This window comes from Telopea speciosissima, chromosome 3 (genome assembly GCF_018873765.1).
Source record: "Telopea speciosissima isolate NSW1024214 ecotype Mountain lineage chromosome 3, Tspe_v1, whole genome shotgun sequence".
Classification (NCBI taxonomy): Eukaryota; Viridiplantae; Streptophyta; class Magnoliopsida; order Proteales; family Proteaceae; genus Telopea; species Telopea speciosissima.
Window position 1 is genome coordinate 64,235,213 of NC_057918.1, and position 15,974 is coordinate 64,251,186.

Below are 15,974 nucleotides of genomic sequence, written 5' to 3' on the forward strand. Positions count from 1 at the left end.
CTGTTTTGTTTCTTTCATTAGGGGTCCCTTGTTGACTAGCATGTTTGGATGTTGTATTGTTTTTCTTTTCTTTCTTTAATATATTTTCACCCGGATAAAATTCTGATAATTTTTTAGATTTTTATAGAAAATATGGTAAATGAAACATTTTAGTTCACTTTTAACTAGAACATATATAAAAAGAATTAGGGAATGAGGATTACTCATTGTCTCAAAGAATCCAATCCAGTAGCTGATTTTCTATCAAGGGAAGCTGCAACTTCAGCTGTATCAGGATTAGTTAGTAATTTTCATGTTCATATTCAAGAAGAGCTTAGACAGGATATTTTGGGAATGCCCAAATATCGATTTTGTTCATAGTTTCCTTTTGAGGTTGGCCAACCCTGTTGATGGCATTGCCGAAGTTGGGGTTGTCCTTCCTTTTTTTTGTACTTGTAATCCTTGGGTACGCCTAGGTTCATTCTTTGTAATTAACTCCCTTTTTTTTAAATATATTATTTCTTATTCCTAGCAAAAAACAAATAAAAAATAAAAAGAATTAGGGTAAGAGAACACTACTTGGTCGGGTGGCCCTGTGCTAGCATGAGGGCCAATGGGAGCATGCATGCAAGCATCACCGGGGATGGGGTGAAATTTCCACATTTCCATGGAGGCGGGGCTGTTTCACGCTCACCTGTGTCTAGGTATAGGGGCCACATAACTAGGTAGCATTCTTTTCTCTAACGAATTACTATTTATGTTATTCTACTAGCCTTTTATTCTTAAAGTTTTGACTTTATTTTGCAATATTTTACATCCAACTAGATGGAGTCACTGACAATACTTAGATGAAGACATAAAAGAAGGTGACAAGCATGCTCAATTTGTATCAACTAATTCAAGGACCAACTCCTTAGTTAGAGTAGAACTAAGTAGCTCAAAAAAAAAGGAGGGAGGGGGAAGAAGAAAGGGGTGGGGAGTTAAAAGTAAGACCTACTACATCTATAGGATCTTAATTTCGCATGGCTTCCAAGTTCATGGATTCATTTAATGCACTTTGCTAGCAATTCTTTTGCTAAAAGTTACGTTTAGCTACTTGGAAAGAGAAAGAAGCAAAATTGAAAGGAAAAAAAAAAAAAAAACATATATAGTTTGCCAATTTTATACGCTTAATTTTTGTAAACAAGATGGCTCTAAACTTTTTTGTTTTTTTCCGGTAATAAAACTCTAAACTATTAATACAATTTAAAGTAAATTTGGTTAAGTTCTAACCAAATGGTGTTACCCTTGAAACAAACCAAAAAAAAGATTCTTTGTTTTAAAAAGAAAAACGAACAATTCTTCTTTGGTTTGATTCTACCCAGTTTTCAATTTCGGTTTCAGTTTTTGGTTCCAAATTCCCTTTTTTATTCTAAGTTAGCCATGGAATGAGTTCAAACATGTTTGGCATGAGAAGAATCAACTGACTTTAGCCTCTATGCAATTATGGATTGGCTAAAACTATTATATACCCATCAGAATTCCTTGTTGATCTTTTTAATCTTGATTAATTTACCCCACTTTTATTATTCTATTTTATGAAAACTAGTAGCTTATAATGAACCCCAAGGAGTAGTGGAGTTGGCATGGACACCAGTCTAAATCGATAGGTGACCTATGTTCAACTCCTATAATTATCTGCTTGGGGCCACTTACCTTGGATTTAGTTGGCTTTCCACTTAAATCTTTGAATGATCCAATGCAGTGACTGTGGGGTTCGCACAGACTCGAGGGGATAGTCAAGCCGAATGCCTAGATATCCTCGTTAGCAAAAAAAAATAAAAATACCTTGGTAGAGTACTTTGGATGATTTTATTATAAAATATTTTATGTGAATTGTGTATACTAATCTTTATTGTAGCGCATTAGGATAGAGATAAGTCCTAGCTTGCTCCCTCTCTCACTTACTTTCCTTGTTTATCTTATTTTCATTATGGTATTACATGTTATAGTTTTTAAAAAAAATATATTATTTAATAAAAATATCAAACAAATTGGAAGATCAGTTCAACTAGGTGGACCGAGGTGCCTAATACATTCCTTGATCCACCACTTAGCACAAACCCAATATTTTGATTGGACCGGTTCAAATGGAATCATGAGTTTGTTTTTGGGTCCTAGCTAGACCCTAATATATGTGACGACTCTCTATTTCCTTCTTTCTAGAGGAGACACATTCCCTCGAAAATAGTAAAAAAAATCCTATTTTTACACTCGTGTGTCAACTGGATCATATCATAGAACTTCCGTTGTTATAGAATGACCAAAGGTTGACAATTAGTACTTAATAATATTTTTCCAACCCCCTTAAGAGTTAACATGCCTTTTCCCTTCTAATCTTTTGCATTTTACTAATAACCCTTTTCACATATGTGTTAGGGAGGATCTGATTTGGGGTAGGGGTGAGAGAGAAGGGGAAGGGGCATGCTGTTACCCATAATTGTGTAAAATGAAGATGATAAGTGACATTTAAAAAAGCTGCCACAAGAAGGCTTGCAATGTAACTAGTTGTTGTAATGTTGTTGTTCTTCCTACAAAGAGAAAAGAGGGAAAAGCAAGTCAATGGAGGTTGGCTTGATGATCGTACCACGAAATAATCTTGTGGTCCACATAGACAGCGTTTGGTATGCATTCTTGGATGATAAAAATAGTTATTTTTATTGTTCGAAATTGTAAAATAAACCTAGAACGCATACCAAACACAGCCATAGTTATTTTTAGAGCCATGGAGTCACAAATATAAATTGATAGATGATACTCAACAAAATCCGTTTTTAAGATTTGATATCTTTTTCAAATGGGCTCGATCCACCATCTTAGATATGAAAAGTTAAGTGAAGACCCATTAAATCTTTATTCTAATTTCTCTTCTTTAAAATTAACTCAATTTATTTTCTTTTTATATGTTGTTCTTCGTTCTTCCAGCTATTGGTTTTTGTTGTTGTTGGTTTTTTAATTAGGTCAACTTCTATATATAAATCTACCATAAATGAAGGCCGGATATAAATGTACTATTTGTACTTTAACTTACATAAGTTCCAACACTTGTATTACTATAAATGAGAAAAAGGTAGATCTATGTTATTCAATAAATTAAAATATTTTTATAGTTATTTTAATGTTATAGAAAATCTTAAAATAGCTTTCAACTTAATTATCATTTGGGAGAAAGAATGCTAACCGATGTTGTGTGTGGACGTGTACTTGCGTCCAAACACAACCCGGTACGGAAAAATAGTCACAACCCTTGAAAAGGTGGAAAGGTCTAAGAATGCGGTGGTCTTTTTACGTTGAGCTGTCTCTAGATGCAGATACATGCCCACACACAACACTGGTTAGCGTTCATTTTCCTTTATCATTTTTATTATTTAATCTCTATCGGACCAAATTTTTTCATTAAAATTTGTTATTAGTAGAGACTATTACACCATTGACTATGACTGAAATTGACGGTTACTGTCAGTCATATTTGGGGAAGGAGGGTTGGGGGGGGGGGGGGGCTTAGGAACTTAGGAGGACCAATTTGAGTTGTGGAATTTTGACCCCACAAGCCACAACCTATAGAAATAATAATGAATAAGAGCACTCTAAACAAATAATGAGCTTCAAGACTGACCAGTTTGGGAGGAAATTGACTTTAATAGAGATTCCTCACGTTTAGTGAGCTAAGTGCACCTGAGTTACAAGTCAAAATTTGAGAGGAAAAGGCAAAAAGCAGCCTCACTTTATACTTTACTTAAGTTCTGATAAATACTTTATTGCAAAATAAGTTTTTATGCATGGTCGTGCACTTGGATGTATGATTGGTTTCATGGGCAAATGTCATAAATGTCCGGTCAAAATGACCCCCTCCCCAACCCCCCACCCCCCACCCCCATTTGGGAGTTCGGTTCCTCTGCACATACCAACAAGTGAATGTACATATGAGAACCAATCACGTTTTAATTTTGTTTCCATAAAACCCCTCCTCACTTTGTAAATGGCAAAAATATGATAGGTGGTTGGCTCTCACATGTACGTTCACCTGTTGGTATGTGCAGATGATCCATTCTCCCCATTTGACGCATCATTTCCTTTTGATGGAGAAATATAAAAACAACGAAAAGCTTTCCCATACCTTCTAAAGGTTGAAATTTAGTAACAAAATTAAAATAATTATTATCGATTGTAAATTGGTAAATGTCATAATAACCACAAAGGAATGGTCAATTCACTACTTTCCTATTGTTGTCTGTTGAATGTCAAATGTTGTAAATCAAAGATAAATTAAGCAAAGCAAAATGACATTCTGAGTAGTATCAACCACAATTTCAGATTAGCTTCAATAATAATAATAATAATAATAATAATAATAATAACTCAAAAGACTTTCCAAACATATGCAAGAATTAAAACTTTTATGTATTCTCCTTTTGTTAGTTATTTTTTCTTTCTTCTCTCTTGTTGTATCAGCTTTTCGGTAGCTGTTTTGTTTCTTTTGTTAGGGGTCCCTTGCTGATTAGTATGTTTGATTGTTGTATTGTTTTTCTTTTCTTTCTTAGTATATTTTCACCCAAATAAAATTAGGATAGTTTTTTTTAGGTTTTTATAGAAAATAAGGTAAAGGAAACATTTTAGTTCACTTTTAACTAAAACATAAAAAAAGGGAAGCAGTTTTCTATACGGGAGTGTGGCCTATGCCAGCACTCCCATGTGTCTATCTCTCTCCTCCTTAAAATAAGGGGGCAGAGGTGTCTTTTCATATGGGGAGGAGAGACCTAGACTCATAGGAGTGCTGGCTTAGGCTACACTCTCGGACAGAGAACTTTTTCCCTAAAAAGAATTAGGGAATGAGGATTACTCATTGTCTCAGAAAATCCAATCTAATAGCTGATTTTCTATCAAGGGAAACTGCAACTTCAGGTTTGTTCATCTTCAAGAAGAGCTTAGAAAGAATATTCTGAGAATGCCCAAATATCGACTTTGTCCGTAGTTTCCTTTTGAGGTTGGCCAGCCTTGTTGATGGCATTCCCAAAGGTGGGGCTGTCCTTTTTTTGTACTTGTAATCCTTGGGTATGCCTAGGTTCATTCTTTGTAATTAACTCCTTCCTTTTAAATATATTCTTTCTGATTCCAAGCAAAAAAAAAAAATAATAATTAGGATAAGATAACACTATTTGGTCGTATGACCCTTTGCCAGCTCGAGGGCCAATGGGAGCACGCATGCAAGCATCACGGGGGGTGGGAGATGGGGTGGAATTTCCACCTTTCCATAGGGGGCGGAGCTGTTTCACGCTCACTTGTGTCTAGGCACAGTGGTCACACAACTAGGTAGTGTTCTTTTCCCTAAAGAATTATTATTTATGTTACTCTACTAGCCTTTTATTCTTAAAATTTTTACTTTATTTTGCAATATTTTACATCCAAACTTGATGGAGTCGCTGAAAATGCTTAAATGAAGACATAAAAGAAGGTGACAGACATGCTCAATTTGTACCAACTAATTCAAGGACCAACTCTTGAGTTAGAGTAGAACTAAGCAGCTCAAAAAAAAAAATAAAAATAAAAATAAAAATAAAAAAGAGAAAAGGGAAGAAGAAGAAGAAGAAGAAAGGGAGTGGGGTAGTTAAAGAGTAAGACCTACTACATTTATAGGATCTTAATTTCGCATGGTTTCCAAGTTCATGGATTCATTTAATGCACTTTGCTAGCAATCCTTTTGCTAAAAGTTACGTTTAGCTACTTGGAAAGAGAAAGAAGCAAAATTGAAAAGAAAAAAAAAAAACACAGATATAGTTTGCCAATTTTATATGCTTAGTTTTTGAAAACAAGATGGTTCTAAAGTCTAAACTTCTTTTTTTTTTGTTTTTTTTTCCGATGACAAGGCTCTAAACTATTAATACAATTTAGCGTAAATTTGATTAAGTTCTAACTAAATGGTTTTACCTTTGAAACAAACGGACCAAACCGAAAAAAGATTCTTTGTTTTAAAAAGAAAACCGAATAATCCTTCTTTGGTTTGATTCTACCTAGTTTTTAATTTCGGTTTCAGTTTTTGGTTTCAAATTCTTTATTATTTTTTGTTAGTATGAATAAATGAGTTTATTCCATACTTCCGTGGAGTGGCAACCCTATTCCACCATACCTTTTAACCCAAAAAAAAAAAAAATCCCACCATACCTAGAATTAGTGAGGGTGGGGGTACATATGGGTAATGTGTTTCATAATTCAAAAGGTGCTTTTCTTAAAAAAATTAAAAATACTAACTATAATAAATATGGTTCATAGGCCAATCCATAATCAACCGTTAGTAAAATATATTTTTTACCAAATAAAAATAATTTTAATTTTCTTCCCCAATTTTACAAGGTTTAAATTTGCCAAAACTTCTTGTATTCCATGTTTACGTAATGGTAATTAAGGCGCATCTCTCATAATATATTATCTGAAGTTCTCAAAATGAAGGGGAAAAAAAACAACAAAATCCTTTTCAATTCCCTAAAATTGTGTAGTGCAGCATGTCAGGTTGGAGATGTCGACATGTGGCAGTTCGGACATCCAGCAGTGCCAAGCTCAACAAAAAAAAAAAGAAAAACAAATGAAAATCAATGAGCTCGGACATCCACCACATGTCAAAATCTCCACCCTGAATAGCCGCAATGCACAGTTTAAGAAATTAGAGAGGATTAAAAACCGAAATTCTCTTTCCCTTACAACCCAACATTATTGACCAAACCAACCCCATGATTACCCACTAGAGCTTCAAAGAACCATAAGTCATCATCACCCATCAGAGTCACAAGTTGACCTGATTTAATCTCCGATCAAATCTCTAACAAAAGAATTAATTCATTATTCAAAAGTTATATGACTATCAGCTTTCTTAATCATGGTTTGATGTATTAGTATTTAATCTAGGGATATGTATCTATTTTGCAAGTTAGCGATTCTGATACTATGCTGATACTGTATCAGTGACACGATCTAGACAAAGGGTAAAACAATCAAAAACTCATTTTTTATAAAAAAAAATAAAAGATAAATTTGTTTAATACGGCCGATCTTTGATCCTTGATGATACCGTATCAATTTTAAAAGTGATTGATACTCGATCCAAAACTGTGCACTAAAATCATGTTCTTAGTGGACATTTTTTTATTGTTGTCCAATATGAAAAATTGATACTTTCATGGTGGATGTGGCGAAGAAGTTGAAGAATGAATGAAAGGGTTTTGGAGTGCAAAAACGTGCAGCTTGCGTTTGATCTTTTAAGGTCCTACCATGGCGGCATGGCCCATCACCCCAAAAGACCACCGCGGCCGCGCGCGGTTTTAATTACAATATTAACTATAAGACAAAGAGAATTAAATAACTACCTTAATTTAGTTTCTCCTTAATTAAATTGAAAGGGAGTAAAGTATTGCTTATTGGGAAGCAATTCTAAATTTCAATCTCCATCTTTAAAGACGTAGACTGACAACAGCAAATTAGTTCAAATATAAAATGCCCACACAATGTGGAAAAGAAGAAGAAACCGCAAAGAAGTTTCCCTTTTAATTGAGCAAAATTTTGTTTTTAATTTTTCCCTGATCGATTACTGGCAGAGTAGTGACCGCTTTGTTGTTCTCGTCATTATCGTTGTTTTTGTTGGAGAGAGAGAGAGAGAGAGAGAAAAAAAAGGCGGCAAAGCTTGCTCTCACAAATGCTGATATTATAGTTTTTGTTCATCGTTTTCTAGGTAAGGGTCTTTGATGGTGTGGTTGACCTTCTTGAGATCGAGTTGCCAAAGGTTATTATAGTTGGTTGGTTTTTTGTTATGGGTTCGAGCCCTGTCAGCGGTAGTAGCAGTATCAGCAGCAGCAGCAGCAACAGTAATAGTTGCTGCGATATGAGTCTCAAGTGTTGGTGCAGGTGGAGATGGGATCACTCTTTCCTTTCCACAACGTTTGCCTTCTTCCTCTGCTCTTTTTTTCTGTTCGGATTCGTCGCCACCTTCTTCGTTTGGCTTACTTTCTCCCCATATGAACGTCCTGCCCTCTATTCGGTTGGTTGTCAAGACGACAGTGAAGGATCATGGTCGATCGGCATTTTTTATGGGAACTCACCCCTCTCTTTGAAACCCATTGAGTCTGTGAGTCGTCTCTGTTTGATTCTCTTCTTTTCCCCCATATTTATTTTGTTTGATTGCGTTTTCGTTATTTATTCGATCTGGGTTTTGTTTATTCACTCATTGGGTGGTGGATTGGTTTGTTGAATTGGAATCGGGGACAGAACAATGTGTTTAAGGCTGAGAATGCGGCTTGGCCTATTGCAAATCCTGTAGTCACATGCGCTTCCTTGTCGGATGCTGGTTTTCCAAGCAATTTTGTGGCTGATCCTTTTCTCTATGTTCAGGTATATTTATATCTTCCTTCTCCCTTTCCTTGTCTTGCCCTTTTAAGTTGTCAATGTTCTTGTTTTATTGTTAAATTTTTTCCCCTTCGTAGGGGTTTACCGTTTTTCTGTATGCTAGTGATACTCTGTAAGGTTTCAAGTCATTAAGGTTCAGTTGTTTACTGCAAATGTTGTTAAGAAATGAAGTCTTTGGTTGACAATGTTTTTCCCTCTTCAAGTCATTCAGGAGTGTAAAGTATATGCAGTTCATTTTCTTACTTTTTGGGTTTTTCTGGGTTCTGCTTTCTTTTTTGTGTCTCCTAGCCACGATTCTGGATTAACTCACTTCCTGAGTGGCAAAATTTTCAGATTTTCAAGCTTCACAAGGTCTACTTGTTTGTTGTTTGGTTCTCTGAGTCCAAAATGACTACCCTACCCCACCTCCCAATTAGATGAGAAAAAAAAAAAGTATCTAGAAGTTCCATAAGCATGTCTTCTATTCCAAAATGTTTTGGTCAGAATTTTGGAAAAACCAAAACGTTTGGTTTTAGTGCTGGAAGGACAAATAGAGATTTGATGGTGATGCTTGTTGGACTTTTATATGGAACCGAACTTACTTTTTATGCATTTACATTATCCAAAAAGAAAACAAAAAGAACTTCCATGCATGTAGGGTTGACAGAAGACCAGAATACCCATCCAGCATACATGAATATTGGTAACTGTTGTCCCTTGAACCCATGAAAAGCTTAATGATGTAGCTTTCTTTCAACAACAACAACTCAGTCTTATCCCAACTAAATGGGGTCGGCTACGTGTATCCTAGTGAAGACAAAATATTAAAAATAAAAGAAAGGAAAATGAACAAATCAGTCTTAAAAACACTAGTTGGGGTCGGTTACACGGATCCTTGCCCTCCAATCAGCTCTATTCGATGTCATACTTCAAACAAGGCCTAAACTATGCATGTCTTTCCTCACCACTTCTCCTAGGGTCATTTTAGGCCCCTACCCCAAGCTCTTTTAGTACCTTCTATCTGGATCAGGTCACTCCTCCGAACTGGAGCACCCGAAGGTCTCCGTTGAACATGGCCATGCCACCTCAGACAACTTTCTTGTAGCTTATGTTGAATCGGGGTTACTCCCACACCAGCTCTAATATGATCATTCCTTATTTTATCCTTCCTGGTTTTTCCACTCATCCATCTCAACATCCTCATCTCCGCTACACTTAGTTTATCTAAATGGCGCTTCTTAATTTCCCAACACTTTGTGCCATACATTATAGCTGATCTTATGACTGTCCTATAAAATTGTCCTTTTAAGTTAAAGGAATCCGTTGATCACATACTTAGAAACCTGTGCATAATTACTGGTCTGGGCATATTTTTGCTTAACTGCATCCCACAAATCTTTGGCAAAATTCAATAGTACAAAGGTAGGACTGATGGTGGGCTCCGTAGAATTCAACCAAAAAGACATTACAAGGGCATCATTTGCCAACCATGTGTCCTTATTAGAAGCCTCAGTAGGCATAGGGGTATCACCAGTAATATACCCCGAAAAGTGTTTGCCCCGTATAGTGAGGAGACAAGCTTGTGACCAAGCAAGATAATTAGTCATGTTCAACTTGGTGGGTCTTGGCTGGAGAGTAGGGTGATGGGGGGTGCCAAGACGACTCAAGTCGCCACCCCTAGATCCAACCAATGAAGAACTGGTAATCTCCATCATAACACCAAGGAATTAAACACAAGAAGTAAACAAGAAATACTTTCTCATAGAGAGATCAAATGATATCAGCAACATATGATTATGAGAATAGGTCCGGCAAGGAGTAGTAGCAAACAAAGAAAGCCACAAAAAACCAGACAGTGGCCTTGCAGGAGACCAGTAGAGGCGCAGGAGGCTTGGCGGAAGGTGCAGAGTCCGGCAGGGGCCTGTCGGGAAGATGCAGGGGTTGGCAGAGGCCTGGCGGGAAGCTGGTAGGCTCGTGAGGGCCTGTCAGAGGCTCAGGAGGCCAAGGAGATGGCCTACAAGAGGTGTAGAGAGGCAGAGATGCCTAGACGGAGAGGCTTGGAGAACCAACAGGGATGCGTAAGGACCTGGCGGAGCCTGGCAGAGGTGCAATGACTTGGCGGAGGAGCGAGGACCATGCAGAGGGCCTGGTAGAGGTGGCACGATGGTTTGGCGGGGCAGCTAGGGCCTGACGGGATTGGTGGTGGAGCCGACAAGAGTTGGTAGGGCCAGAGAGGCCTTTAGATGGTGAGTGATCAGTTGAACGTTAGTGATGGTTAGCATGGTGCAACATGCAAAGAGAGCATGTTCAGTCAACCATGCTTACCATGGGAGGCAGAAGCCTCGACAACATAGTTGTCATGGCGGTTAGACGACCCAAGGCAGTGGAGAGGGCCAAAGTTTAAGGTGACACCAACTAGGCGAACAAGGCGTCCAAGGCGCCGGCCTAGGCGACCAAGGCGCCGCCTTGACAACTATGCTCGACAGTGGCAGTGGGTAGATTCTTTGGCGATAAAAAAGAAAAAATTACCCAAAAAAGGATTGGGCCCTGATACCAAGTTGAGAAGAAAAGATTAGGGAGAATAGGTTGGCTTGTCAATTGTGATTGAGGCCTTTATTATTTATAGATTGGATACGGTTGCAAATATAGTATGCCGAGTCACAATAAAGTTAACCCTACATACATTGAATCTATATTGGTACATAACCCTTGTCCTTAACTTCTTTTTGGAGATTCTTGGTTACAATCTGGAGTTGCCTTATTTGGGGTTCCTGTTGATGTATAAATTGACGTTGCCCCTTCCTTAAAAGTTCGAGATTTTAGGTGAAACGGTAGCAAACATGGTATTAGAGCAGGAAGGTCAAGTGTTCGACTCTTGGGAAGTGCATCAGAAGAGTTTTCCTGACATTTCATCTCCCTCGGTGCCATGCAAAAGAAATGCTGAGTGAGCTCCACGTGCAAGGACCATGGGATTTTGGCCTACTTGTGCAGGGGAGTGTTGATGTATACATTGACGTTGCCCTTTCCTAACAGTTCGAGCTTTTAGATGTAACGGTAGCGACCAGATCCCTTTATGGGTAGCTCTAGATCCTTGGATCTTTTGAACCTTGTGATTGATAAATTCTCTAAAAACTGGCCAATAGAAAAAGGAACCATAAGTCCCGTGGTTGGTAGGATTTCACCAATAAATATTCCTTTTTCCTGAACCTTTTTTCCCCCCGATAGTTAGGCCCCAAGGAGAGTTGAACTCATGACCTCTTCATTGTGAGGTGTTGGTCCTTGTCAACTGAGCTACTCCCTGGGGCTTAAAAATTGGGTAACTATCCACCGAAGTGGGTAGTCTTAACTGTATGTGTTGCAGGTAGGCCCAAAGGCTGTTTTGTCCCTGGCAGGGGAGATGCCAACTGACTCTCCTTTCAATGAACACCTTTTTCCCGAAACTTCTAGTGCACTGTATGCTCTAATAGCATTCGATGCCCTTAAGAAAATGGTAAAGGCGCTAGAGAAATTTCATCATCTGAAGTTGGAGAAATATCAAGGGCTGATCTTTCTCTTACCCCCCCCCCCCCAACAAAAGAAGTGAGGGAGCTTTTTGTGGATTGCAAATTGAGAACTAGTTTGTTAAACTGAATTGGGAATCTTCGTGAAAGAAGTGTTGCACTTTTGGCCTAGTGACACAGATGCAGAGGCCTGACTGAATAAGCACTATCCAGTTTGCAAGCTCAGGCCAAGGAGAACCAGGACTAAATTTGACCATTGGTTTCCAGCATGGGTAGTTTAGTCTTTAGGGGTAGCTGGGTTTTAATATTGTAATTGAAGCTATTTTTATTTGTGGTCGACAGGTATAAGGTGTGGTTCCACTATTTGAATCATCATAGGAGATTACATAAAGTTGGTGGTGGAGAGTTCTGAGTCTAGTTTAATTTTCAAAACTTTGTTCAGTTTTAGATTCTAATAGAAGTCCAAGTGTAAGACAAAATTGGTTTAGTTAGCAGCTTTAAGTATGTACTTTGTCGATCACAGAATTAAATTGAGTAGTGATTACTGAGTTTTTTAGTTGCTCTTAAGGATACATGGCTGCTGATTTAATAAGTTACAGCCCTCTTCTTAAGTCCCCATTTACTGTTGTTCTTCTTCTTTATTTATGAAATCAGAAAATTAATTTACTATTAAGTACAGCCTTAAGGTAGTGTTTGGTAATTTTTAGAAATAATCCATTTTTTTTCTTCCTAATATCACATTAATATTCCGGATTTTGTGACTGAGCCCAGTCTAATTGTGGTTGGTACTTCTAGATTCCTTCTCTAGATATCTGAACCGTGCCATCTAACGGCTATGGAAATTTCCTAGTGAATTCCATAACATTTGGCACCAGGGTTTGAGCAAAGTATGGAATTTACAAGAATGATTTGCATTTTGCTACGTGGGTAGAGTTGCTTTGATATGTCCATTAAAGAGAATAATTCAAAATTTTCCTATGCTTGTACATTCCCTTTGATGTTTTGTTGGTAGTGGAGATAAGATTAGGTTTCTGGGGGATGAGACATCTTCTATCTCCAGGTTCCTCAAAGATATTTAATAATAAAAATCCCAAAACATATCAGCATAAACGAACACCTTCAATGCAGTTCTTTATGTAATATGAAGATCAAGATATTTTTACCTAGTGTTGAGTTCTCCACAAAACCCTTCTCTGAATCCTTGTGTCCATTCCATCCTAGCCTCCAGATTTTGGCTTTTTTTGTTATGAAATCCTTTGGAAAATCGCCTAAAAAAAATGCATATCTTAGTGATTGGAAAGTGACCTGATGAAATTCAACATCTAAACTGAGTAGGCAAATGGCTGCAGTTGTTCAACTCCTTGCATTAACCCAAAATGCTATCCTAACTTATTCCATCAGTTACCTAAGTTTTGAAAGTGTAGTCAGAAAAGGATCTCTTTGGCATGAAGCATGCTGAACTTTTGGTCCACTGGTTTAATGAGTCATGTTCAGTCAGTCTTTCCTAAAATTCTGTTGTGTGAATTACAGGCTTGGTATGACCTTGATCAATAAAAGTCCTTATCTCCCTTACTCTTGTAAATAGGAACTGGGTGCTTGTTCTTTCATTTAGCTGTATACATCATTCATTGTGTAGAAACACTCAAAGCCAAGTGTCTTCTAGTTCATATTTGCTTTTCATTTATCAAAAGAATTGGTTGTCATGTGAGGTTCTTCTTCCCAACTCTTGAGCTAGAGTGGGCCAACAAGTGAGCCTCTTAGGTGCCAAGCTAGTTCTTAAGATTAAATTTTATCCTGGTTAGTGCTGGAAGTACTTAAAATCTAGAAGAAGGTTCAGCAAGAAAATTTTCCTGCAAAGCTGAGTATTTCTGTAGAAATGTTGTTCAGGGGCCCTTTCTGTCCAGGATAGATTGGCCTCCCTAAGAATCTCTGCGAAATCTAACTGCCATCTCTGTGAAGCTGAGAAGGAATATATCACTTGCACCATATTTAAAGGCTCATATGCAAAGAGAACCTAGTGTGGTCTGTTGATAGGATTCATTTGCATTTTCTGATTCATTTTTTAACGAGTCATTCTCTTTTGTCGCAAATCTGGAAAACCAGGAGAAATCCATTTTTGAAGGGGACCTTCATGGTCCTTCCTACTAGCATCATTGCAGGTACATCATTTCAGAAATTCTTTGAGGCAGCCAGTGAAACTGAACACACAACTGTTTCAAATCATCTACATGATCGCCCACCTTGCCACCTTTTTTTTCCAGTTTCTGCACAGATGATAGTATCAATAAGAGAATACATAAGGCTGCTATCTGAGGTTGACACAATAAGGGATTTCTCCTTGGCAGAATTCTTTCCATGCAGAAAAGTGAAGTGCTCTTGGATTCTCTTTCTGTGGTGCAAGCAATATTTGATGCATTCAGTTCAATGGAGTGGGGTGTAAAACGATCCTGGATGACATATCTGCATTCTTAATCCTCATATTTAACCAATAGCTTAACTCTGACAACTATTGCTTGCTACAGGGCGGTTCAGTTCAACATGAGGAAAGTGTGATTTCAGAATCACCTGCTATTTTGACTCCTCCACCCCTCCAACTGATATGTAACCTGAGTGGAAAATCTGAGTTTTTTTTTTTTTAAATGGTTAATGAGCCCTTTTTGCACTTGGTCCCAACAGAATTGCTGCTTCAACTTCAATGGCCTAATTTTCAAGACAAACTGTTCCAATCTCATTAGTTGATTCATCCCTAATGTGAGCATAAAAGAGAGAGATGCCCATAATGTTTATTTGCCCAATTCTCTACTAGGTCTGATTCCCAAGAAAGCCTATTGCTAGAACTGATCTGTTGCAACAAGTCTTCCCCAACAGAAACAATAGACTTACCTCCAGGCAATATGGTCGATTTGGTTGCCTTGTCTTAATCACTGGTGGAAATATTACAATTTTGACAAGATACAATGGTTGGTTAGGGTTGAGAACAATTCTCTCTCTCTCCCCCCCCCCCCCCTAAATACAGATCAACATTAAGATATCAAAAACCTGAAATGCAGGATTCAGGGCCAGAAAGAATTGGATGGCCAGTAGAGAATTGGGCAAATAAATAGTATGGGCATCCTGTTGATACAGGGTGATGCAGTAGCAGAAGCTTGGCTCAATAACAGATATCCTGTTTGGAAGCCCAGATTGAAGAAATCCAAGCACATTGAGTCCAACAGGGGTAAAAGGATCAATAAGTAGTTAGTTGGGGTGATTTTTGTATGCTGCAATTTGTTTTTATTATAAGCTAGTTAGCTATTAGGAAATTTAGTTTCTATTTTAGATTCTGATTAGGAACCTTTTTGGAGTCATACTCAGTCTTTCAAAAGTCTGTATGTGCTAGAGTTGAATGAATAGAAATTTTATTAATGGTTGTTGGTTGCTCTCGTTGGAGAACACTTCTGCTGGTTTGGCTGATACATATCTCCTGGTTTGAGTACCTTCTTAGTCATTCTTCTCCTTAGATCAGATCTATTTTTCATTCTCATCATCTGATTTTTTTTTCTTTCTCCTATTTATTCCATTATTCTTGGAACTGGATGGATCCTCTGATTTGAACCAAAATTTCAGTTTGCTTCTGTAGTTCATATCTTCTCGTTTAGTTCTTGATTAGCTCTGAAATTGGGTAGATATACTTCTGCCATTGTTCTCTCTTAGAATCTGTTTCTGTTTTCTAGCTTATTCGTCACTTATAGTCCTATCTTGCAACCTGCTCTGTCGCTGAAGTTTTCTGCGTCTGATTTATCGATCCACCCAAAGCTTCATTAAAACTCTATTTTCTGGACTGCATCTATTCAGCAGATCTGAGCAGGTGTGACTCCAGTCCTGTTCACTTGGCATTTTAGCAGGGTATTAGGCATCAAAATTTGGATTCATAGAACAGGCTTTCAGCCTTTTCTTAACTTCCTATTTTACCGTCTCTTCTTCTCCATTTTAGTTTCTGAAATCAGGAAAATATTACTCTTAAGTACAATGTCTCAGTGGTGTTTTGTAAATACTATAATAACTGTTTTTTCTTTCAAATTACATTACATTCTGAGTTTTGTCCAGTTT

The 15,974-nt window shown here is 37.6% G+C and overlaps 1 protein-coding gene and 1 non-coding gene across 2 annotated transcripts in view; one reads left to right on the forward strand and one right to left on the reverse strand.

Annotated features, from left to right (window-relative positions):
• Window positions 1-7,722: 7,722 nt before the first annotated feature.
• LOC122656853 (glucosamine inositolphosphorylceramide transferase 1-like) overlaps window positions 7,723-15,974 on the forward strand; it is a 37,592-nt gene continuing 29,340 nt past the window's right edge. The window contains exons 1-2 of the mRNA XM_043851530.1: window positions 7,723-8,128; window positions 8,269-8,391. Of these exons, the coding sequence (XP_043707465.1) occupies window positions 7,814-8,128; window positions 8,269-8,391 (438 nt within the window). The 5' untranslated portion in view covers window positions 7,723-7,813. The remainder of the gene's footprint in view (window positions 8,129-8,268; window positions 8,392-15,974) is intronic.
• LOC122657163 lies at window positions 11,694-11,812 on the reverse strand. Its single transcript, XR_006332237.1, has one exon. It is a non-coding gene; the product is annotated as a U6atac minor spliceosomal RNA (small nuclear RNA).